This window comes from Syngnathus typhle, linkage group LG6, assembly GCF_033458585.1.
Source record: "Syngnathus typhle isolate RoL2023-S1 ecotype Sweden linkage group LG6, RoL_Styp_1.0, whole genome shotgun sequence".
Taxonomy (NCBI): Eukaryota; Metazoa; Chordata; class Actinopteri; order Syngnathiformes; family Syngnathidae; genus Syngnathus; species Syngnathus typhle.
Window position 1 is genome coordinate 15,440,774 of NC_083743.1, and position 27,142 is coordinate 15,467,915.

The window sequence follows — 27,142 nt, forward strand, 5'->3', positions numbered from 1 at the left end:
CAGATATGATCCATGCCTACTGGATTAAGAAGCTCACTGCACTCCATGAGCGCCTAGCAGAACAAATGAACCAGCTACTAAAAGTTGGAACTCACCCCGAATGGTTAACTGAAGGACGCACAATCCTGATCCTGAAGGATCCCACGAAGGGTACAGTCCCATCCAACTATAGGCCAATAACTTGTCTCCCTACAACATGGAAGATCATGTCAGGCATCATAGCGGCTAAGATAAGTGTGCACATGGCTCAATACATGAGCACAACACAGAAAGGCATAGGCAGCAATACCAGAGGAGCCAAACACCAGCTGCTGGTTGACGGAACAGTCGCCCGAGACTGCAAGACTCGACACACCAACCTGTGCACTGCCTGGATTGATTACAAGAAAGCCTACGACTCCATGCCACACTCATGGATCACTGAATGCTTGGAACTGTACAACATCAACAGGAACCTGAGAGCCTTCATTGCAAACTCGATGGGACTGTGGAAAACAACCCTTGAGGCCAATTACAAGCCAATTGCACAAGTCTCCATCAAATGTGGCATATACCAAGGAGATGCTCTGTCCCCACTGCTGTTCTGCATAGGTCTGAACCCCCTCAGCCAAATAATCAACAAGACTGGCTACGGATACCGACTCAAAAATGGGGCCACCATCAGTCACCTCCTATACATGGATGACATAAAGTTGTATGCCAAGAGCGAGCGAGACATCGATTCACTGATCCACACAACCAGGATCTACAGCACAGACATTGGAATGTCATTCGGACTAGAGAAGTGCGGTCGCATGGTGACAAAGAGAGGGAAGGTAGTCCATACAGATGGGGTCTCACTCCCAGAAGGAACAATAACAGACATTGAGGACAGCTACAAGTACCTTGGTATCCAACAAGCAAATGGCAACCTCGATGAAGCCACAAGGAGAGGAGCCACAGCCAAATACCTACAACGAGTAAGGCAAGTCCTCAGAAGTCAGCTAAATGGCAAGAACAAGATCCGGGCAATAAACAGCTACGCCCTGCCAGTCATCAGATACCCTGCAGGAATAATAAGATGGCCAAAGGAAGAGACTCAGACCACAGATGACAAGACACGGAAGCTCCTAACCATGCACGGAGGGTTCCACCCTAAGTCCAGCACCCTGAGACTGTACACTAGCCGCAAAGAAGGAGGCCGAGGACTACTGAGTGTGAGAGCCACTGTTCGGGATGAAACAGCCAAGATCCATGAGTACATCAAGGAAAAGGCCCGAACGGATGTCGTGCTCAGTGAATGTCTCAGACAATGGCAAACAGAGGAGGAGTGGCTAGAGACACCATCATGGGAGGACAAACCCCTACATGGGATGGACCATCGACAGATAAGTGAAGTGGCTGACATCAAGAAATCCTACCAATGGCTGGAAAAAGCTGGACTGAAGGACAGCACAGAGGCACTCATCATGGCTGCACAGGAACAGGCTCTGAACACCAGAGCAATAGAGGTCAAGATCTACCACACCAGACAAGACCCAAGGTGCAGGCTGTGCAAAGAGGCCCCTGAGACAGTCCAGCACATAACAGCAGGGTGTAAGATGCTAGCAGGGAAAGCATACATGGAACGTCATAACCAAGTGGCTGGCATAGTGTACAGGAACATCTGTGCAGAGTATGGACTGGAAGCCCCAAGTTCAAAGTGGGAAGCACCCCCTAAGGTGACAGAGAATGGGCGAGCCAAGATCCTGTGGGACTTCCAGATCCAGACTGACAAGAAGGTGATGGCGAACCAACCGGACATTGTGGTGGTGGATAAACAACAGAAGAAGGCCGTTGTAGTGGATGTAGCAATACCAAGCGATGGCAACATCAGGAAAAAAGAACTTGAGAAGCTAGAGAAATACCAGGGCCTCAAAGAAGAGCTTGAGAAGGCCTGGAAAGTGAAGGCCTCGGTGGTGCCCGTGGTCATTGGGGCACTTGGGGCAGTGACCCCCAAACTGGAGGAGTGGCTACAGCAGATTCCAGGAACAACATCAGACATCTCAGTCCAGAAGAGTGCAGTGCTAGGAACAGCCAAAATACTGCGCAGAACCCTCAAGCTCCCAGGCCTCTGGTAGAGGACCCGAGCTTGGAGTGGGAGACCACCCGCGGAGGGTGAGAGGGGAATTTTTTTTTTATATATATATATATATACACATACGGATATATATAAATATAATTAGCGCTTACCAAGCACTTGCATACGTCTGACAGACCTTATTCTTAAAGGCGATGAAGAGAGGTGGCACATATGAGCAGTGACACATTCAAGCCACCGACTGCACACGTGCTGAGGTTAGAGATTGCACTGGCTTTGACATGTATCTTATTTATAGTAAATGACAAGATAAAAAGGATGACTCTCATAAAATAATATTTTGTTTGACTTTTACAGACTCACGTTAGCATTATAGACCCAGCTGCAGTTAACAGGCAGAAGTGGAGGCAGGGAAGGGCTAAAATGTTTTCATCATCCACAACACACAGGCAGTAAAATAAAAATAAAAAATAAATTAAATTAAAAAAATAACAACAGGCAAGAAAGAGATTACAGTGCTAGCAAATTAAAAATATGGAAGTGAGGCATGACTGAAGAATAGACAATGAACTGACAACTCAGAGCCAGGCTTGGTTTTACTCATTCACTGATTGAATGAAGTGCGTGAAGAATTTTTAGCATACTGCTGAAGATGCAAAATGTGTCATTGTAAATAACCCAGTTTGAGCATGTTTTATTTGGCTGGATGGTACAGTTTTGACCTTTGCTCAGCTGTTATTAAAAACAATGTGACATTACAGAGAGAGAAATAGGGAGACATATCACGGTATTACAAGTAGTACAACTGAACTTGACGTTGTTGCAGCTTTTACATCGTACCACACAGGTTTTTGGGACCACTAGTAATATTACTAAACACATTGGTAAAATACATTTGATATCCATCCATCCCATCCATCAATTTTCTATACTTCTAAGATAAATCTATTCTAAATGAAATGAGCCAGGATACATTCTTGAGTGGTTGCTTGTCATTTGCAGGGCACATACCATTCACACATTCACACATTGAAACATTCACACTCAGAGGCAATTTAGTCTTCAATGAACCTAAGAAGCATATTTTGGGAATGTTGGATGAAGTTGGAGTACCTGCAGGAAATTTGCATGGGCACATGCAAATTTCATACTGGAAAGCGGGACTTGAGATTTTAACCTCAGCAATGTAAAGCAGATGTCCTAACCACTCAACCACTGTGGTGTCATACAATAAATATACGTAATACAAAGAAGCACTATCTACTACTGGATGGGATATATTGTAAATTTGACACGTACCTAAACAACACATGGATGTGAGCAGCTTGAGATGGCGAGGAGAGAGGAAGCAAGTCTAGGTTCAGGCTGCATTGCTAAAGGATTACTCAAGACAATTGTGATGACTTGGTTCCACAAAACCATTATAGTTATGGGTGAGAAGTGAATAAAGTACAGTGTATAAGGATGGGTGCACACCCTCAAGGGGGTCAGTCATAAATTGTGTCTTGAGGACGAGTGACTAACAGACTGAGGCCTGCTCGAGGAAAATTGCCAGAGTCACACCTGAGAGGTGGTGCTGATGCGACTGTTTCTTTTGGGTTTAGCAGCTTTAAATCTAACATGATGTACGCCATTCTCCTATAACTATGAATTATAAATAAAGTGTGTGACAGTGACTCAATTAGTATGGCATTATGCGGAATGTGCTTGATTTGGACTTTCTGGGATAATGATGTAGAAAACACATACAACAAAGGTATTTTAACATAAAATACTCCACCACAGTGGTATACTTGATTTATAGCAGTTTGTTTGCCGCATTTGTTCCTACTGAATGTTTTATGTGCACAACACATCTGCAGTTTTCATAGTTGGAACTGTATTTCAGATCCTAGTGTGGGCCATAAATGATTCAAACTGTGCTTTCATAACACCTGTGGAATTGAAAGCATAAAAATACAGATAAACAGACAAACACCATTCATTACACGTATTTATAGTATTATATTGTGTCACTCTCAAGCAAATACGTAAAAGCCTCTATGAGCATTGCATTCCAACTGGAATACAAATAATATTGAACAAACAATATTGATTATATTGGGGGTGCTTTTGAACACCATACTGTATGGATTAGGATGAATAACAAAAATATACCTTCTCAAGTCAAATCTTGCAGTCTTGCTTTAACATAAAATATTGTGGTCTGACTGTCACCTTTTTTTCTTCCTCTAACAGGAGTGATCTACACAACAGACATGCTAGATCGCGAGACCAAGGACTCCTATTGGCTAACAGTGTATGCCAGTGACCATGGTGTGGTCCCTCAGTTTGGCACAATTGAAGTATTCATCCAAGTGGAGGATGTAAACGACAATGCCCCCCTGACGTCTGAGCCGCTGTACAGGCCATCAATACCAGAGAACTCTCCTCGAGATTTTTCTGTGGTCCAAATCCAAGCCCAGGATCCCGACGCCACACCACACGCATCATCGACTGATCGGCTCAACTACCGCATCATCAGCGGAAACCCGCAGAATTTCTTCACCATCAACCCTCGGACTGGTCAGTAATTATTTTTGCTAGCCATAATTACTTGATAAATGATGAAAAGAAATGTGCTGAATTTTCCATTAGCCGTGACTTGATTTGACAGACACCTCTTATCATTCTCCGATGCCAGTAATGACTGACACCCATTTAAACAGTTTCCACCCACATGCACAGAATGTTCATCTTAGTATTAAGAATCAATTTGATACATTTCTAAAGATTGGCACATGTACACTTTGCTCACTTGGCACATGTACACTTTGCTCACTTGAGGCATGTCACTGTAGAGAATGATTTCACAAAAGACATTCTTTCGAGGTGAAAACTGAACATATAAATCTTGTCAGAAAAAGGAAAATGGCTAATCTGAAAAAAAAGACGAGTTTACAAATGAAGAGATCAGGGAAGCAGTTGATTGCTGAAGCAGAAGCAGAAAGGACTGAGCTGTCTTTCTGTAACTCAAACATGATGAATCTCATTGTCGCTTGCTTCCACTTATCATTTTCTTTTGCTTCCGTTTATTTATTCATTCATATTAGCTGTACCCATCCTTCATCAACACAGGCAGTGATGTGAACATTTTCATGATTTAAATAATCAGAATTAAATTTGGAAACATGGAATAAATTACTGTAACAGATTATTTGATTCTTACAATTGCTTTGCCTACAGAACCCAAAAATAAGAGCTGTTGGGAATAAAGTATGAGGACTAATACTGGAATAAAAGATCAAAATAAGGATATCTTTTTGGTTACTATACAGGACATAATCTGATTGAACAAAGTGTGACAAAGTCACTCAGGCACACATGCGTAGAAACTGACGCACTTTTATTTGTATGCCGGGGCAAGTCTAGTTTACAGTGTTTGGGAATTTGGCAGATCATAATGCACCACGCCAGGCAATCCGGGAGACCGAGTGTATTTTTGTTTAAATGTCTCTGGCACATATGACAGTTTGGTGACAGAAGGTAGACTATACTTTATATACTATACTTTAGACCAAGTGAAACCAGGTCTAAATTGTAGCGCGAGGAGTATAACATGATTTTGGTGGATTTGATCCAAGCAAGGCTGACAGATTCTGTGCTTTGCTGATACGTTCATGGATGGTGGAGGATGTCATATTTCATTCATATGACAACAGGGTGTGTGCCCTACATCCTCTAAATAAGTGTAGAAATCACTTTATTGAATACATTGTTGCAATATTACCGTATTGGCCAGAATATAAAACGACCCTGATTATAAGAAAAAAGAAAAAATACTTTTTGAACACCAAATTAAATTTTTATACAGAAAATAATTACAGTACATCTGAAAAAAACCCATAATATATTCGAGAGAAAAGGCATGTTATTTTGCCTCATTCAAATCATGCAAAAACTGTCTATCACATTTTAATATCTGAACATTTAAATCTAAACTAACGTGCAATCACATTTGTAAATGAATGGCTTCTGGTTTTTGAAATGTAAATAAAGCAATCTACTGTGATAAAACAACAAAATTGCAATAACTGCATTAGCCATCAAAGTAAAGGCTAACTGTAACTGTAGTCTTGAAACAAATCTGAATAAAGAAAAACATTGCAATAAAATAATGCAAACTGCTATCGTTATTTTTATTCTTCGTGACAGGGGTTCGCTTTGGCCTGGGGAGTTAAGTTCAGCATTCGCTTTGAAAATATCTGTATATGGCGCCATCTAGTATTGAGTATAATGTCTAGACCCCGAATGTAAGACGACCCCCACTTTTTCAGTCTTATTTCAATGCAAAAAACACCGTCTAATATTCGGGCCAATACGGTAATACTAGTATCATTTTATTTTATTTATATTTATTAGAGATGGGGACTCGAGTCACTGTGACTTGGACTCGAGTCGACTTGAGTCGCTGTTTTGATGACTTGTGACGTGACTTGACTTGACAAAAAATGAAAAAACTTGAGACTCGACTTGGACTTGGAAGTTAAAGACTCGGGACTTGACTTGACTTGAGACAGGATGACTTGAATGACTTCAGTGTTATTTAGTTCATGTTTTCAGTTTGAATATAAAATTAATAATACATTTTAAAAAAATAATATCGATAACACGGTAGGAGCGCAGGCTGAGAATGGCGTTGTCATGATTGGATCACGACCCTGTCAATCAATCAGTCGTGCCCTCTCTACCTAGCGAACGTGTTTATTGGAGAATCACGTCCCATTATATCAGACACGCGCAAACATGTCAGCGGGAGCGGTACCGCGAGTCACCATCTTCGGCTATTGCAATTACTTTTATGACGGCAAAAGATGCACAGCACAGTGCGAGATATGCAACAAAAACATTTCGGACAGCCAGACGACAACTTCAAACTTTGTCCGTCATCTGAAAAGCCATTCTGTCAAGTAAGTGCTTTTCATTTATCTAAATTGGTGTGTGTATATATAGCTTTAATGCAATGAATATGATGATGAAACTGAATTAAGTAAATATGACTTGATATGGAGCAAGTTAATAAATAAAAACTACAGTTAACTTGACTTAGACTTGACTTGACCTATTTAAGGACTTGACTTGACCTCTTTAAGGACGACTTGACTTGACTTGCCCAAGAGAAAAATGACTTGGGACTTACTTGAGACTTGAAGGTTAAGACTTGAGACTTGCACATGTGTGACTTGGTCCCATCGCTGATATTTATATTATCAAGATCATTTTAAAAGGCCATGGCACAATTGGTGTGTGTGTGGCGGGGGCACACCGATGCAAGATCAGGGGTTCAAGGCGGTCTCCAAGTGCTCACTTTATACCAGCCTACTTTAAACCATCTACAAGTGCAGTTCCTTTTACAAGAAATATACCGCATTCATTCAAATTATCGCCCAGGGATTAGGTGTTGAGCAAGACCACTCTTTCTCTTTTCTCTTATGTTAGTTCAGTATGATATTTTTTGGGATTGTCACGGATCGGAATGGAGCAGGGTGACCAAATGCAGCTTGGGCCAGGGTTTATTGAGGGAAAGGGGTGTTGGAATAAAGGATGAAGGGGAACAGACAACGAACAAACTAACATAACGGCCTAACAAAACAACAACAACAGGACTGACTGACAGGGCTGGCTAACAGAAACAGAACAGAAAGACAGAGACATGAACAGAAAGACATGAAATAATCCGACAGGGGGGTGACCCGCAGACAGGACTTAAATACGTGACAGGTAACGAGAGGCAGGTGACGGCGATTACCGTAATTTTCGGACTATAAATCGCACCGGAGTATAAATCGCACAAGCCATAAAATGCCCAAAAAAGTGAAAAAAAACATATATATGTATATAAATCGCTCCTGAGTATAAGTCGCCCCCCCCCCCCCCAAACTATGAAAAAAACCGCGATTTATAGTCTGAAAATTACGGTACATAGATTGCGAGCAGACACAGGAGGGGAGGGGCGACATGAACAGAAACCATGGCAACATATACACATAATAAAACGACCGGGGACGAGTCGTGACAGGGATATGCTTCAATGCTTCCAATTTTGTGGATTTTTTTTCCAATTCCTGTGCACAAAAACCTACCCCACTTAAAGGGACGGTAGAGCGAGTATGGTTAATTTCTCACTAACTAGCCCAGATTATATATGTATTTTTTTTTATCAGCAAAATAAAAAAAAGTTTGCATTTTATATTTTATCACATTCATTTTAGAGAAATAAAAAAACAACAAATGCCTTTAAAGACGGCCACTTTTAATGAGGAATAGCCCCTCCCCCCTCCATGTCTTGGTTGATTATGGTTGATGATTTCCCCATTGAAAATCATTGTGCAGACAATCGGTTAACTCTCCGTGGCCGATTTAAGTGAAATGAGCAGTCTCTCTGCAGCTGAAGTGCCCTGTCACGTCTGTCGATTTCCTTTCATCAGTTACCAACGTATGCAAACACGGCATGTTCCAAGAGGCTTTATGGAAGCTGAATTGTTCATACGTTGTTCTACAGTTATTTTAAAGTGGTAAGGATTCACTTGCCTCACATGAAGTCCACGTATGGGGTACCACCTCTGCCGCATATCCGAAAAGGAGGTGCTTTAAACGGCCACACTCAGCTGAAGTGTCCTCCCTGGAAGTCTGGTGTTTGGCACGACACTGGGGGGGTGTTCAGAGACCACTCACACAGTCGTAAAACCCAGTAATTGCACCAAAAAGCAATGACGAGTATGTGAGCACATTGCAGGGAGTACGTGGAAGCAAAAAAAGACAATGCAATTGGTCAAATTAAGCAGACTTTGTCCAAAAAATGGGTGTCAGTACGTCCACTGCCACTCTGTTTCAAAACACTGCCCCTGACCAAACCATGTCTGCAATTGGAGCTAGTTTGTAAACCGAGGCCTTTAAATTCAACAATAGGGACCTTGGACCTCACAAAAAAATATATATTTTCACTGAATGGAGGAAATACCCAGGGGCACACTCTATTATCTTGTAGAAGGTATAGATGAATCTGTTTTTGTTGCAAACTGGAAAAGGAAGAAACTATGGTTTGTTCCCAAATCTTTTAGTTTCCTCTATATTCAGTTCCTGTTTGTGTAATGGTCAAGTTGTACATATATTTTGTTTTTACAAATCCCTTTACACGCAATATACTGAATTACTTGTATATCCAATGCATTTGCATCTCAAATGATTCATATGGGATAATATTGTGTTCATTTTCTTGGCATTTTCCACATAGACTGTGCATTTCTTTCCACACCCATTTGACCGTCTCTCTTCTTGATGGCAGGTCTTGAATATTTGATCACTCATCATGAAACATTGATGAGGGATTTATAGTTCATCGCATCAGCCTGAAATCAGGATCATTCATTCTCTCTGATTTAGCGTTTACTGTTGTCTTTGCATCCTATCCGTGTTCTGCCTGTCTTACACTCTGTTGGTTTATTGCATCCACTTGCAAATCTCTCAAACTTTATTTCTCTTCAGTACTCCTCCGTGCACTCAGAGTTTTATGTTGTCATTATAGCTGCTGGCAGGCTGTAACAAGGACATGACTCATGTACATACATAGCAATTAGTGCAGCCCTGTGAAGCTGTTGACCTGAGCCTTGGCCACCTACTTTGAACAAATCGAATCGTTGATTATAAGAGAATATTTTCAATTTACCTGGGAACAGTGATGGTGTCTCAGTTCACTTGCCTGAATTCTATGTAGGTACTGTTGATTCAAGCACACTCAAGTAGGCGAATGTAAAATGGAAAAGCTCTTTCTCTTTATGTGCCGACCACTCCAGGGCATAGAATAGAATAGAATGTTGAATCTGTGTTCAACAATGTGGCGGGACAGTCGGATGTCTGATACCATTCATTTTAGTTTGTCGTTTTCAGGAGACAAGATTTCAACGTCACTGAGGCATTGTTTAACAAACTCCCCTTCATTGTATGGCTTTTTAGCCCATGCAATGTTTCTGCCTGACTTTTCAAAGTGTCCAACTTGCGCTTGCGAAATTCAGTCCCTTTTGGAAAGTCCTTATCGATGTTAGCATGGAGTGAGCTGAAAATTCGAAGCTTTGAAATGCGCTAATGATGTTTGACATATCAGGCAGAATGGCTTGCCATTACGTTCAGCAAAAAAAGCAAAACTTTCCCACTCTGTTAAAAATGTCCTGTGTTCATCTTCATATTTTCGTTTAGCTGTGCATTTGAGAGCGAAATTGACACTAATTGATTACTCGAATGGGTTTGCCCCTCCTGCTTTGTGGAATTTCACGTCATGGAATGAAATGCCTTTAAGGAATTAAAGATGTGTTCAAATTGTTTTATCCCAATATATCTGCGTTCGCCGAAAATACCATATTGAACTCAAGCGAAGCGAACATGCACAAAAAAAAACACAAACACAAATGCTGATATGAAAGTAAAAGAGCCGCATGAAACCAGGCAAAGAGCCTCATGCGGCTCAAGAGCTGCGGGTTGGCCAGGCCTGCATTAGTATAACTTAGGATAATGTAATGTTAATGGCAGTACTAACCAAGTATTCTTAGCAAATTTTGTACTCTGCACACTTTGATGATTTCCACAGCAGCATTTGCAGTTGAGATGAATATTTCTTTGCCTGACATTGGTGCAGGGAGTGTTGGTTCAGCACCCACTCAAAGACAGTCTAAATCTGGGAGTGAAAGGTTGTCTGTTTGTATATAGCATGTACTCTGCGACTGACTGATTGTCCAGCGATTTTCTCCTCCGATACAGTCGATTTATTCGGGAGAAAATTTGTCTCCTCTGACACAATAGATTTATTTGGAAGAAAATAGGCACTGATTAGACACCCTCTTAGCTATTGTTTGTTTTTGAGGTATGCGCAATCTGGCATCTTAGCCTTTTTTGGTGGTGGTCCTGTCTATTCATGATATAATATGTTTAGTCCATCCATCCATCCATCCATCCATCCATCCATCCATCCATCCATCCATCCATCCATCCATCCATCTTCTTCCGCTTATCCGGGGTCTGGTCGCGGGGGCAGCAGCTTTAGGAGGGACGCTCAGACTTCCCTCTCTAATATGTTTACTTTTAGTGATTATTTTATATCAGCGCTTTATTCTCAATGCCAGGCATTATCTTTGGACGAAACCATGCACTGCTCATCATCGGACCAATATTATCCTGACAGTGAAGATTTCATGACTTGTTTTGCCTAGATTGTATATACGGTTATAGTTTGTTTTCTTGGTCTGGCTTGCGTGTTGGGTCTTTGGTTTCCACCGATGCTTGCAAACCTGGTCCCTTTTGTTAAGCAATCAGGTCCCTCCAACCCTTTGTGTCTTGTCTAGGTGATTCTTGTTGTCTTCTCAGTGTAGTTCAGTTTAGTTCCCTGGTTTCTTACAGTCCTGTTGAATTGTTAGTGTTTTCGAGTTTTGTTGGTACTTTAAGTTTTTGTCTTTTCGGAACTTTGCTAGTCTTTTTTAATTAGAATTTTCCATAGTAATCCTGCTGGTGTTTTTTTGTCAAATTATTTTGTTCAGTTTGTCCTGCCTTCCTGCTTTTGAGTCCTCTACTGTGCAACTTGACATGAGCATGGTGATGCAGCATTATGATAGAACTGGAAAACTCATCAGGATTGAGGGAAATATAAATTTTGTAAGGTACAGAGACATCCTCGATGAAAACCCGCGCCATAGTGGTTAGGAACTCTCTCAAACATCTCTGGAGAGTTCTGAAAATGGCCATGCACTGACACTCTCAATCCAACTTGATAGAGCTTGAGAGGTGCTCCAAAGAGGAATGGGGCAAAGTGATGTGATAAGCTTTAGGCATCAAAAGCTGTAAATACTGCCAAAATATTGAGCAAAAAATGTCATTTTTTCTAATGATTTTGCAAGTAGTACATTATTAGTAATTGTTTTTCTACATTATCATGATGAGGTGTCTTTAGTAGTATTTTGAGGAAAGTCGGTTAATGATTTTGCATGTAGTATACACTTTTTTTTAAACCGTCATGATGAGGTGTGTGTAGTATTCTGAGAGGAAAAAACGTTCATTCATTTTGTGATGAGGAGGTAATAATGTGAAACACTGTAAACACTTCACAGATGCACTGGACAAGGACAGAAAGGTTGTAACAGTGGTCTCAGAGACCTTAGCAGGGACTCTTCAACAAGTAAGGAGGGGAGTACAGAAGTATAAGCTTGTGTTGAAGACATTTATTTCATCTAATATATTATTCATATTTATTCTATAATGATCACTACGACCAGTACATTTGGTTGCACCGTTTTTTACTATGGCAGATTTGTGTTCCATGTATTAAAATGCCTTCATTTCAACTCAAGCGTGCACTGTTTGAAATTATAGTATTCATTATTCATTTCTAAGCCGGTTGAAAAATGACATCCACAACATGGTTGTGCAAGAAACCGTACAACAGTTGTATTGATTTCCCAGAGGGTGCTTTCTTGTGTCAACCAGAGATGACAGACATCCGAGTCATTGGATTTTTTTTCATTTGACTAATCAGATTCCATATATTCTTGAAATGGCTGATATTGTATGGGTAGAGGAGAATGCGATTTGATTCTGATGCCAGTGTTTTATTTTCCATGACCTTTCTTATACTTTGCTGTTGGCTTGTTTCTTATTTTTGCTCAAGTAAATTGTAGATTTTGTGGCAGCGTTCAGCCATTCATTTACTGCACAGACTTCTTCAGTGCACGCATCTATATGGTAATCAAGTCACTCTCTCTTTCTCAGACCCACACACAAGCCTCCTCCTTTACATTCCATCCCTCCTACTTTTTTCCACACTCATCATTCTTCCGTCTTCTGTTGCTCTCAGAGTTCCTGGTTAATAATATTTTCCTGTACCACCAAATCACATTATTCTGTATTGAATAGATTATTGTTAAGTTTCAGGACCTGTATATGTTTCTATAACGGTCAGAAAAAGCAGGAGCATTGTATTTCTTCAGTTTTTTTTTTTTTGCGGCATTAAGCACTTGAATTGCTTGATTTGCTCTACTACAAGCAGCCCCGCCCCCCTTTTCTTGTCTTCCGGGTTAGAGCAACGCTGGCGTCTGGACTGTTGACTGCCGCTTCTACCCCGTACCGTGTCTGCTACTTGTTTGTCCCCCATCTGTTTTGTGTTTCCCGTTTTAAGTGTGCCCGTTTTTCTTTTATTTTCTCGCCTTTTCTCCTGCCCACCGCGTATCTCTGGAGCTCTGCTCGCACCTCTCCGATCCCGCTCCCTCTGACTACGAGCTACGCTAGCCAGCTAGCCAACCCACCACCGGACCCTCCTACCTCCCGGCTCTGAGCCTGTAGCTGCTTGCTCTTGGCTCGGCAAACGGCTCCAACCCAACTTGCTGGCCACTTGGCCGGCGTCCTCGGGGGAGAGCACCCGCTCGCTGCGAGCTCGCCGGTCGTGGCTCGGCTGTGTGCCGCCATGACACACTTGGGCGTGCCGTTTGCACGGGTACAGTCGGGATTGACCAACACCACCACCCACTCCATCAACATCACGACTCGGTCCACTGCTGCTTCCATGCATTTCACTGCCTACCAACTTCTAGTTAACCAGCTACTAGCCATTTCTACCATCTTATCTGGATTATTCCCTGCTGCTGTCACGTCTCATCTCCTGCATGAACTATCACTTCTGCTACTCCAGGCTTCCATTCCACTAACTTCTCGTCCATTTGTCTACACTGCTGCTGATCTTCATCATTTCAACAATAATCACCGTCTCCCTGCTGCTGCTGCCTCAGCTGCCAGCAAGGCTGGGATCCTCCGCCGCTACATCCACCGTAGCTCCGGACTATCTTTTAAACGACATTTCCCTGATGGCTCACCCATCCCCTCTTTCTGGACTAACTCTCGCCCCCCCGTCACCCCCACCTTCCGTACTGTGAACTTCAACAATCTCCGTTCCCCCACCCCCGCTCCTTCATCCATCACCCTTGCACTGCTGAACTGTCGCTCCCTCTCCAACAAATCACTAGTTATTTTCGAACTAATATTGGACAATAATTTGGATCTGCTCCTTCTCTGTGAAACATGGCAACAGCCCCTGGACTATTTTTCTCTCAACCAAGCCACTCCGTCTAACTACAGCTACATCGCAAAACCCCGCCTCTCTGGGCGAGGAGGTGGTATTGCTGTCATCCATAAGCGGTCCCTATCAATCACTGAATTGGACCTTAACCTCCGATCTATTTCATCCTTTGAATATCTCGCTTTTTCCCTCCCCAACTCTACTACTGCTGTTCTTATCTACCGCCCCCCCCCAAGTCACATCCGTCTTTTCTCTCTGAACTCTCTGAACTTCTCACCATCGTATCCTCAGTCTCCTATTGCCTCCTACTAATCGGTGACTTCAATATCCACATCGACCAGCCAACTGCTCCACTGACGTCTGACTTCATCTCCGTTCTGGACTGCTTTCATCTCACCCAGCACATCAACTTCCCCACCCACACCAAAGGCCACACTCTGGATATAGTATGCTCCTCCTTTCCACTCACATCCAACCCCCGTCCTCTCACCTTTCCACTGTCAGATCATCTCTGCATCCTCTTCTCCGCCCCTCTACCCTCGCCTCATAAATCCACAAAGCGCACCATCTCCTACCGCAACATCAAGACTGTAAACCCAATCACGCTTTGCCAGCTCTTATCCTCTGCTCTTCCCTCCGACCCCACTTCTTCCTCCCCTGATGACCTTGCCACCACGCTCAACAACATCCTTTCTGACTCCCTTGATTCCCTAGCCCCCTGGAAAACCTCCTCTGTTACATTCACTAACTCTGCCCCTTGGTACACACCGGAACTCCGCACCATGAAACAAACTGGCCGTCAACTCGAACGCCTCTACAAAAGAACCCGCCTCACATTCCGAAACCTTTAAACAACACATCTCCTCCTATCGTGATGCTCTTCTTGCTGCCAAATCTGCTTACTTCTCATCTCTCATTAATAACACCAACCGAAACCCCCGCATACTGTTCTCCACCATCAACAAATTGCTCCAGCCACCTGTCACTAAGCCACCCTCCTCACCCGCCCTCTGTAACTCCTTCCTTGTCAACTTTAACAACAAAATCGCCCAAATCAACAGTTCTCTGACCGACACCATCAATAACTCCTCCTCCCCTGCCCTCCTGCCCCCCCTTCTTGACCGCCCGCCCTTTCCCTCTCTCACTGCCTTCTCTCTTGTTGACTCCTCCACTATCCTAGACATCATTACCTCATCCAAGACAACCACCTGCTCTCTTGACCCTCTTCCAACGACCTTAACTAAGGCCTGCCTCCCTGTCCTCCTCCCCTACCTCACCACTCTTTTTAATCAGTCTTTATCCCTAGGACACTTTCCCACTGTCTATAAACTTGCAGCCATAACCCCCATCCTCAAAAAGCCCACCTTGGACCCACTCAACCTCTCCAACTACCGTCCCATCTCCAACCTTTCATTCCTTTCCAAAACCCTTGAACGCATTGTCTCCGCCCAACTCCACACCCATCTCCAGTCCAACAACCTCTATGAACCCTTCCAGTCCGGATTCCGCCCACTTCACAGCACTGAAACAGCTCTAGTTAAAGTCACCAACGATCTCCTCATTTCTGCAGACTCTGGAGCCCTCAACATCCTACTACTACTTGACCTTAGCGCAGCCTTTGACACTGTGAACCATTCCATCCTCCTCCAAAGGTTGCGCCAACTAGGTGTTGAGGGCACTGCACTCGACTGGCTCACCACCTACCTCACCAACAGAAACCAGTTCATCTCTCTCTCCGGTCACACATCCATCCTCTCCCCAGTTACACAAGGGGTCCCCCAAGGCTCAGTTCTTGCCCCCCTCTTATTCATCTGTTACCTCTTTCCCCTTGGTACTGTCATCCGCAAACTCAATCTGGACTTCCACTGCTACGCTGATGACACCCAGATCTATATACGTACGACACCAACCAGTAACCCTTCCCTCACCCATCTTGAAACCTGCATCTCTACAATAAAAGCATGGCTGACCCACAACTTTCTCAAACTCAACAGTGACAAAACAGAGCTCCTCCTCATAGGCACTAAATCCTCCCTTAATAAAACTGGCTCCATCACACTCACCATTGACTCCTCAAACATCACTCCTTCCTCTCTGGCACGCAATCTTCGCGTTATTTTCAACCCCACACTGTCCTTTCAACCTCATGTTAGCTCAGTTGTCAAGACCTCCTACTTCCACCTCCGACGCATCGCTAAAATCCGGCACTGCCTTTCTCTCCCTGCCGCTGAATCTCTCATCCACGCCTTCATCTCATCCCGGCTTGACTACTGCAACTCCCTTCTCACTGGAATCACTGCTCACTCACTTCAACTAGTCCAAAACTCTGCTGCCCGCCTCCTTACCCACACCCGGTCCCGTGAACACATCAATCCTGTTCTCCACTCTCTTCACTGGCTCCCCATGAAGGAGCGTATCATCTTCAAGATACTCCTCCTCACCTTCAAAGCCCTTCACCACCTGGCTCCCACTTACCTATCCGACCTGCTTGTCCCCTACTGCCCCAACCGTCCCCTCCGATCCTCCAATACTTCACGTCTGACAGTCCCAAAATCCAAACTCAAATCCTTCGGTGACAGAGCCTTCTCCTGCACATCACCCCGACTCTGGAACTCTCTCCCCCAGTCTGTCTGTGACTCACCCACACTCCCCATATTTAAGTCCCGTCTAAAAACTTACCTCTTCTCCCAAGCTTATGACCTCCCCTATCCATAACTGGTTTCCTCTTCTTAAGTTTATCCGATTGTTTCCTCCCCGATCATGTATGTCCTTGCCTTGTTCCCTGTAAGCGTCTTTGGGTTCTTGAAAAGCGCTATACAAATTTAATGAATTATTATTATTATTACAACATCTATCAGAAACAATGACCCACATTTACGACCTTAACATTTATTGCATAAAATGGCATTAATTTGTTCTCAACGGTCCATTGGTATTCTCTTAATTTGATTGCGTTTTTCTTGGCTGTACCACTTCCAGTATGTGTAGCCTGAAGCTATTTCTTTAACCAGTCAGATTTCAAATCAGCCTCAGAGAGCCAGCTAACGGTTAGCACATCAGCCTCACAGTTCAGAGGGTTCGATTCCACTTCGGGCTCTCCCTGTGTGGAGTTTGCATGTTCTCCCCGTGCCCACGTGGGTTCTCTCTGGGCGCCCCGGTTTCCTCCCACTTCCCAAGATCATGCACGGTAGGTTGATTGAGCACTCCAAATTGCCCGTAGGTGTCCACTGGTATTACTGGCAGTCCGTAGGTGTGAGTGCAAGTACGGTTGTTTGTCTCTGTGTGCCCTGCGATTGACTGGCAACCGGTTCAGGATGTCCCCCTCTTACTGCTAAATGACTGCTGGGATAGGCTCCAGCATACCTGCGTAGGGACGAGTGGTACAGAAAATGGATGGAGCTAGCTAGCGGCCCTATAGTGGCATTCCAATTGGTAGGTCAGAACAAGTCAAGCTCAACTCGCACAATATATGCGCTCACATTAACACATTTAATAATCAGCATCTTAGGTAAGCCCAATGTATTTTTAAATGATATTTTATCAGGTTATCAGATAAATATTCATTCTGATGTGATCGAGATCAGGGGATTTCAACTGGTTTTGTCCAAGGGACCACCATTATAACCAAAAAGCAACTCGGGGACCACTGCTTTGGCGTAATACAATTTATTTATTTTTCACTGAAGGAGGGTAGACCTATACAGGCTATTTATTTGCATCTGTATGTCTATTTTGGGAATCTCAGCTACATTTGACACAATTTGGATGGGTAAATGATTCACAAAATTAGCTGAAAAATAAATCAAGCCCAAATAATAAACCCATTTTATTTTTAAAAATTTTACAATTATTTTCTATTTCCAATTTCGCAGACCTACCGCAATACCACCATGGAAAACTTGAGGGTCCGCGGACCACCGGTTGACAAGCTCTGATCTAGATTATATAGAAAGCACTGTAGGAAAGGAAGACACTATTTTAGTGATTGGTTATGGCTGTTTCATTGTGACAGCTACAGCTGTTGTAAAATAAAATAAAATAAATGTAATTTGTGTTGCGTGATTCTTCATTCAGATTTTGTATCGTATTAAATGTTATTATTACAACACGATAGAAAAGCCATAAGTCGATTAAGTCAGATCAGTCACCATTAAAGGCCCAGGTATCAAATGCATGGCCTGCCACTGTTGTAGTGTCTTTTTCTGATGGCACTGACAACCACAGGGTCGATTATAGAACAAGAGCGTTGACATTAATACTCTTCATGCTCCTTTGAAGTTTCAGCGGACAATCAGAATTTAATCTGTGTATGTGACATACAGCGCTGACGTTCACAAAGCGCAACTCATGAATATGGAGATGTGTTTTTGTCACGCAAGACATTGATAAGTGAGTAACTAATGAACTATATGGAGGAGATCCATGTCATGCATTTTACATTCAGATGTCTTGTACATTATCTCCCCTACAACACTACATATGCATTAGCATTTAAGTATAATGTGAACAGTTTGACAGCAATCATTTTCAATCATTCAACACAGCAACTTTATTGTACTCTTAATCTGTCTCTTCTGGGATATATTTTCATTGTTGCTTTCTCATTGGGTTACATTAACAATGCTGCAAATACTTTTCTTTGCTCGCTTGTAAGCAGGTCTACATTGGTTTCATGAGGATTTCCATTGATTTATCAATTTTCTATGCCATTTATCCTGTTCACATCAGGTGGAGCCTGGATCTATGCAAGGAGCGGTGGCATAGAGCAAAAAGCAGACTTCTGTGAAGTTACACAGCGTGTTGCACAGGATTTATGCCATTCACAGAAATAGAGCCTAAAGTATACATCAAAGGGACATTTCAGTTTTTCTTCATTTTTTTGGTGCATTTTGGGTCTATCTCTCTCGCGCGCACTCTCTCTGTCTCTTTCTGTCTCTCTCTAGCTCTATTTCTATCTCTCTATCTCACTATTTCCATTTCTATTGCTAGTGTCCATCGGCCTCTCTTTCTCTCTCATTTTCTCTATATTCATCTATTACAAGTATGTTACAGTAAGTTACAGTATGTGACGGTAAAAAAAAAAAGCCAAACTGCATTAAAGAGATAAAAGCCCTTCATTTGAACTGTTATTTGTTATTTTTTGTTTAGATTTGTAAAGTTGTCACACTATCTGGTGAAATATTCATCCAGCAAAGATGTTGTGAAAGGAATGGTATTGGTCTTAATTAGTGCTCTTTTATCGTCGACCATTTTACAGCAGATGGTGGAAATGTGTGTGAGGGAAATAAATGTGCGCAAATACACCCCTAATCATGAATCAAATTATAGGACTCTGTATTTCTTTGTTGGGGGTGTTATTTTAAGGTTGCGGTATCGTAATAATGAGGACTTGTTTGTTAGATCCATAATAATGCTTGTGTTGTTAGAGATCATGTGGCTTTGATGCTGACTGAAGACGACTGTTTACTGTCTATTAGAAAGAGGTCGAGTTCACCTCACAGCATTTTTCTTCATTGTCACGACTGCAAATTGTGTCAATGAACTTCACTTTAGTTTTCCATGTAAGTTAATAGGTTTATTATAGGTTTATTAATAGGTGTTGGGAATGTAGACACGACTGACCAATACAGAGTCCGCATCACTGCAGACCCATCAACTTGAGACAGGATCTCATCACTCTCCTGGTGATGGTAGTCTCCTCCCAGAGTCATCTTCATGGTGGAAGGGATGAATGTCACAATGATCCTAGAAGCTAAGTGGTTTGGGACTATAATTCTAGCAGGGTCACCCACAGAAAACAGGTCTTTGACAAAGCATGACTTCAGGACCCCTGTGATGAATACCTATGTGGGTCACAGCCCCTAAAGGGCGAGTGCCTGGTGACTGGGCTCAGCTCAAAAAGGTATCATGGGTCCCCCTTCCCATGGACCCACTACCTGTGAGAGGGGCCAATGAAGTGCGCACAATGTGAGCTCGACGGTTAAGAGTAATGATTCATGGAAATAAAAATGATTAACCATGGAGGTCTGCATTCAGAATCATACTCAAAGTGAACATTTTGCATGAATAAAAATGCTATTTTAAATTACATGGAAATGCCTCAGGACAATTGAAAATGAAGCTTAGTCGTGTGTGTGTCTTGCACATACGTACCTGTATACATTGCCATGTCTTGGCTTGCTCTTGATATGACATTAAATGTTTATCTGAGGGACTGGTTCGACATTTCCTATTTCTAAATACTAGACTTATCAATTAGTGTGCTTCATTAGATACGGTACATCGGACAACACAAATACACCCACATGACTGCATCAACAACTTCTCATAGCAATCATGTGTTTTCTGCCAAACAGCAATAGCCCGGTCCATGGTGTACCCTGACTCTCACACTAATCAGCTGGGCTAAGCTAAATGTGTAGTTGTCCAACTATTAGGGATACTATATCGCTTATACAGTTAATTATGTTTCATGTACATCAACTCCTCTTTTTCAAACAGCTTGTTTCCTTATGTCTTTCAGTCCAATTAAAAGTTAAAACAACTATAATTTAGACATTTGGTTCACTTGTATGGGTTTTGGTGTGTGCTTTAAACAAACTATAGCTTCATGTTTTCTCTCTCGTTTTCTGTCTCAGGTCTAATTACAACAACCTCGAGAAAACTGGACCGTGAACAACAAACTGAACATGTTTTAGAGGTGAGAACTTTTTTTTACCAAAATAATGAGCGCATAAATAGGATACAACTGATACATAAAATGACATTAAAATGTCAGAGGATAAAATTCACGCATCTCCGCATCTTCGAACGTAAAACACATTTGCTAAAAGAAAGTTAATTGGGTGAAAAATTCTGTTTATTAACATGCCATTTCACTTATATCCCACTTTTTAACCATGATTATTACACAAGGTTTATTTATTAACACATATAATTAAAAACTGTTCCATCCACCATCAGTATTACTGGTAAGGATTCAACATGGCAAACCACTTGAGGCATTGAGATACAGTTATCCAATTTCACATCGCATGAACTTAAAACCCCCAAAATTAAATGAAACACCCCTGTTGTGTTACCCCAGGACTCACAATGGTGACCCTTTCTTTATAAATAAAAGACATATGGTTGACATTGTGCTGCCGGTATTTAGCCCTGCACCATTTCAGAAGCTGCCAAGGTTTTGATGAAAACAAATGGCTTCTCCCATCTCATCTACGGCACATACTCAGCTCTATCCCCTCTGCTCCCTATGGCTTTTCCCAATGTGGTTTTCATTAGCTTAGTAATAGAGCTTGTTTGAGGACAGTCAGTCCATTCTGGTCCCTTTTAACAATAATGAGAAGTTATATCAACTCAGGTCTCCCATGATTAATGATAAATTGTGCCATGCAGTGGCTTTCTCATCATGACTCAGTTGAGTTGAGTGAAAGCAGTGTGTAGTTCTTGTTTCAGGTGTGTGTACGTGTGTGTACGTGTATGTCGTGCGGTCTTGGGACCAAAAATTACTCATAAGGGGAACGATTTTAAATGAACCTAGCAAATATCCTAGACATGTCTGCCCCCTGCAAAGAATTTTCATAGATATCCAATCCTTCCAAGTCCGTGTAATGGCCAGTGTTGATGAGGACACACGGGCTAGTCATTTCAAAAACTAATTTCAGCAAAGGTTCATTTTCTTTGCTGTTGCTATGTCATGCACTGATTTGTTTGCAAAAAGCCAATCAGGGTGATCGACCGCCACTAACAATCAAAGCTAGTTTGCATAGAGTGGCTCATTTGTTCAAATCACATGTAAAAATCACAACGACACAAAAGCTCTTAATCCATTACAATTCTAAATGTCGCCTTGTTACTTAAGTTCCTTCCTGCTTGTATTACGGGCAAGACTGGTATATGTACACATTTTATTGAATGAAACCATGACTTGGATGGTATGATAAACGATGACTTCTCTGCTATGCTGTTTTCTTGCTGTGGTTTTAAAGTAATGTTGTGATTGATTTTGACTGTGTGCAATTTAAGGTCCTTTAGTTCAAACTAGAGATGCACCGATCCGACTTTTTCAGTTCCGACACCGATACCGATGCCGTGGCTTTGCGTATCGGTCGATACCCGATACCGATCCGATATTATGGTTGACTTAACAAGCTACATAACTCTACATGTGGAACAGAAAAGACCAAAGGCAATGGCATCAGGCAGACTACACAGTTCTTTGCTCTAAATTAGGGGTGTCCAAACTAACGGTCCAGTTTTTATTGGCCCGCAGCAAATTCTGAAAACATAATTGAATATGGCCCGCACAAGAAGCTTGAGCTCAGCTTCTCAGTTTCCACACTAGATGGAGCCCGCCACACAAAGCGTTTGACGTCCCATTAACACCCCCCCCGGAAGAGAAGCGAACACGCAGCGTTTGACATCCGATTAGCCTCCGCCCCCCCCCCCCCCCATTCGGGAGAGAAGCGAACGCGCAGCCTTTGACGTCCCATTAGCAACCCGAAGAGAAGCGAACGCGCAGGGTTTGACGTCCGCTTAGCAACCCGGGGAAAAGAAGCGAACATTCGCTCCATGTTTGCGTTTGTTTAGAAAACTCTCGTGGCATGGGGCACACGTGCTGCTGACGTATGACGTAGCCCGCGTCCCAATAGATTAAGAAAAGTATCGGCTCACAGATCGGCTGTATTTTCCGATACCCGATCCATCTATTTTGTTGATATCGGGGCCGATATCCGATCCAGATATCGGATCGGTGCATCTCTAGTTCAAACAGATGGTTTTAATCATTCAAGCATCTAGATTAGTTGTATTTATTTCTTAAAAATGCAGTTAATATAATTAACGTTTAACAGAGTATCATGGGATTTAAGAATACAGCATCCATGTGAAAATGTCACAGCTCTGCCCCTGTTTGTGGCTACCTACGAGAATCGTACAGCAAATGACGTCATTCATTTTATTGTTCTGAGTCCAATCTTTATGCAACAATGGCTTGGCACCTAGAATATGCACATTAGGACCAATTCGATGACACCAAAGCCCTCAGTTTCCCTAAGTGGTCACCAGAGCGAAAATAGCGTCCTGATTAAATTCGCAACAGGGGAAATGCTGCACACAACACCATTATGGAGTCAGGAGTGGGGGAACTGGTGCTATTTAATCAACTACCTAAACATGCACAGGGAAGCGCGTTCATGCACTGTACCTAGTGTCAAGGCCTTTGACAAAAAAAAAAAAAAACGTGTCTTAAAGTGGGCTCAGTAGCTCCCCTTCCCGGAGCCAGGAAATAATTGTTCAATGTTTATAACCATGCCATTGAGTTGTTATCCAAAAATGATTGTAAAAAAATTGGAATTGGACAGCACATTAAAGAAAGGTGGATCAGTATATATAAGTATACATAATAAGAGCATACAGTTTAATTATGAGGAATTAAGACGTGGTAAAGAAGACCATGGATTTCTGAGGAGTCAACCAGAATGTATGAACCGCAACCAACTGAACACTGCAAACACCGCTACCAAAAACCTTGCTTGAGATGGCAAAGGCAAGTCTCAAGCAGATGTCTCCCTTGAGCCAATGTTTTATTTTAAAACATTTAATAATGAAAATTGCAAAGTGTGAGAAGAATTCAACTCTTGGTTCAAATCCAAGTGTATTTGACATGCATAGTTTTGGTATTCACACAATTGTAATGTGGTAGTAGTACCTTACAAAGCATTATTTTTGAGGCGGTGCGGGACTGAGTTTAACTCCTCACGCATCCCCAATCGACATCCTGTTTATGTCTGGATTTGAAGGTAAATGACATTTTATTCTTAATTTCAGTTTTGTGGTTAAAGTAGATTCGCTGTGTATGGAAAAGGGATTTAGATCTAGTGTCTTAAAACACACACGCACACACAAACACACGCGCACACACGCACACACATGCACACACATACATGCACGCACATCATGGATACAAACTAAATCTCTGGTTCCACATGTATGGTCCAGCAAAAAAACTGTCACTCTTTCAAATCTATTAATTTGCATATCCTTGCATATGTAATTCAAGGAGGTAAATGTCAGGCTTTCTCAATCCAGGGAAACATGTACTTGGAAAGATGCATTTGAGGAATTTGCAAATATTTTGGGATAGGCATTCATGCTTGTAATTCTGTTCTGCCCATTAAGGTGATGGTGTCAGATGGTGGGCCCAGTCCGAGGCAGACTACAGTGTGGGTGATGGTGCAGGTTCTAGATGAAAATGACAACAAGCCAACATTTCCAGAGAAAGTCTACCAAGTCAAACTACCGGAGAGGGAGCGCAGAAAGAAGGGGGAGCCTATCTACCGCGTCTTTGCTTATGACCGCGATGATGGACCCAACGGAGACCTTTCTTACAGCATTGTGGATGGCAATGAAGATGGGAAATTCTTCATTGATCCCAAGACTGCAATGGTGTCATCTCGCAAGGCCTTCACTGCTGGGAGCTACGATATCCTGACAGTATGTACAATTGATATTTGTCCAATTCCTGGTAACAGAGTAGCTGTAATTATTATAGTGTTTGAAAAGAACAAATGAAATGCAACCAAATGTGTATATTTGCTATTACTAATAAATTTTAATTTTAGTAAGTCAAATGAAAAACTTTCACATTGCAGATTAGAGAATTACTTTAGTTCCTAGCTAAATGAGAAAAGTCTCCTGCAACTCTTTAAGTCAGGGGTCACCAAACTACGGCCCGCGGGCCGGATACGGCCCACGGGACCGTTTGATCCGGCCCGCCAACCCTAAACAAATAGTATTATTAAACTTTTTTTTTTGGGTCTTTTTGCCTGCAATGACTGCGTTTCCCCAGTAGATGGGGAAGCGCTCGCCTGCGCATTTACTACCGGAAGCCATGTCAGAAAGCTCAGTGCACACTCACAAGTGCGTGTACGTACTCAGTAGTATGGACATGGCGCACTCGCGCTCTATTTGTATCAGTCCCGAATTTAGAGCGTGGGCTGTGACGAGAGCATTCTTGTAATTCGCGCGCTGAGCTTTCAGATGCAGTTTTGCGCTAAAGCCACCCACAAACCTTCCCCTGGAATCCTTCCATTAAAATGAGTCGCCCAAGGAAAAGCAAGGTGGACACAGTGCCGAGCGTTTAAAAGAGAGTGGCCAATTTGGCTCGACGTACGCGACGTGACGTTCAGCCACATGAACGTCAACGTCAACCCGTCACAGATCGAGGTAAACGGACCAACACCTCGGATCTCGCCTAAGAATTGCCACAACAAATTTTACTCCAGACTACGACGAACTAGCAAACTTTAACAAAAAAGACAGCGGTGTCTACAAGCCTACTGGAACCAACAAAAGGATTATAAGGAAGGAACACAAGAACTTTAAGAGACTGCTCATATGTGTCAGAGAGATTCTGCTCTGACAACTGAGCTGAACTTTTATCTGTTAAGATTGTGCATGGCACAACAGAAAGTTAATGTTCCATGGCTTTTTTTTTCTATGAAGAACCCAGAGAGAGTTATTTAGTTATTATTTATTTCCTGTTTTTTCTGTGAAGAACTCAGAGAGGGTTATTTAGTTATTATTTATTTCATTAATAGTGTTATTATTTGTTTCCTGACTTTTTTTTCCTGTAAAGAACCTGGAAAGGGTTATTAAATAACCGTTATTTGGTTATGTGTGGCTTTCTGGAAAACAATAAATTTTTTAAGCTCCCCTACGATCGTCACACTTTTTCTGTTACAAACTGACACCGGTCCCCCATCAGAGAAGGGAAAAGTTACCGTTTTTTTCCGTGTATAGTGCGCAAAATTTAACGAATTTATTGTCCTAAAATCTGGGGTGCGCATTATACATGGGTACAAAAAATTAATTTTAAATTTTTTTTTTTTTTAGAAAACAAAACCAACAACAGGACTGACCGACAAAGTCGTGGAACAAAAAGACAGGGTGACATTACCAAAGACAGGAACAGAAAGCAAACAGACATCATGACAGTAACGCATGCAATGATCCGACGGTGAGCGAGGGGCAGACAGGACTTAAATACAAAACACGTTACATCGATTGAGGTGACACAGGAAGAGAGGGGCGACGCGAACAGAAACTATGGCAACCTAGACACATAGCAAAACTGGGGACGAGACGTGACAAATGTCCTTCGAAATGAAACTTGAAATCACCAAGTTTTGGTTTCCAAGGGTGTTTTTATTCCTCTTCAACGTCTCTCCCATACAGAGCCGCCTTTTTCACGTCCGCACGCCTCTTTCCCGTGCGCGCACGGAGCGCGGTGGTGCGTTTATGGGCAGTCGGAGAAATCAACGCCAACAAAAAAAATTTAATCCAGCCTAGTTAAGACCATACCAAAGACTATAAAAATGGGACCCATTGCCTCCCTGCGTGTGTGACGATCATTGGGACTTCATTGGGAAAAAAAAAAAAAAAATCATAAAAAAAAATGCATAAAAATTGGGTGCGTATTATATATGGGTACAGGCTTTTTTCCAGCATCAGCATGCCATTTTTAGGGTGCGTATTATACATGGGGGCGCACTATACACGGAAAAAAACGGTATGTGGCCCTCACAGGAAAAAGTTTGGGGACCCCTGCTTTAAGTGAATACGCACTCTAGCATTAAAATAATACAGTATAGCAAAATGATTGATAATGTTGAGGCAGAGAATTAAACAATCATGAAGTGTGTTACAACACAATACAATACAATACAATACAATACAATACAATACAATACAATACAATACATCCATCCATCCATCCATTTTCTGAACCGCTTAGTCCCCACGGGGGTCGCGGGCGTGCTGGAGCCTATCCCAGCCGTCATCGGGCAGTAGGCGGGGGACACCCTGGACCGGTTGCCAGCCAATCGCAGGGCACACAGAGACAAACAACCATTTGCACTCGCACTCATGCCTAGGGACAATTTGGAGTCTTCAATCGGCCTACCAAGCATGTTTTTGGGATGTGGGAGGAA

General features: G+C 42.4%; 1 protein-coding gene across 1 annotated transcript in view; it reads left to right on the forward strand.

Moving 5' to 3' along the window:
* fat3a (FAT atypical cadherin 3a) overlaps positions 1 to 27,142 on the forward strand; it is a 189,749-nt gene that overhangs the window by 90,866 nt on the left and 71,741 nt on the right. The window contains exons 3-5 of the mRNA XM_061281270.1: positions 4,298 to 4,624; positions 20,786 to 20,847; positions 24,330 to 24,644. Of these exons, the coding sequence (XP_061137254.1) occupies positions 4,298 to 4,624; positions 20,786 to 20,847; positions 24,330 to 24,644 (704 nt within the window). The remainder of the gene's footprint in view (positions 1 to 4,297; positions 4,625 to 20,785; positions 20,848 to 24,329; positions 24,645 to 27,142) is intronic.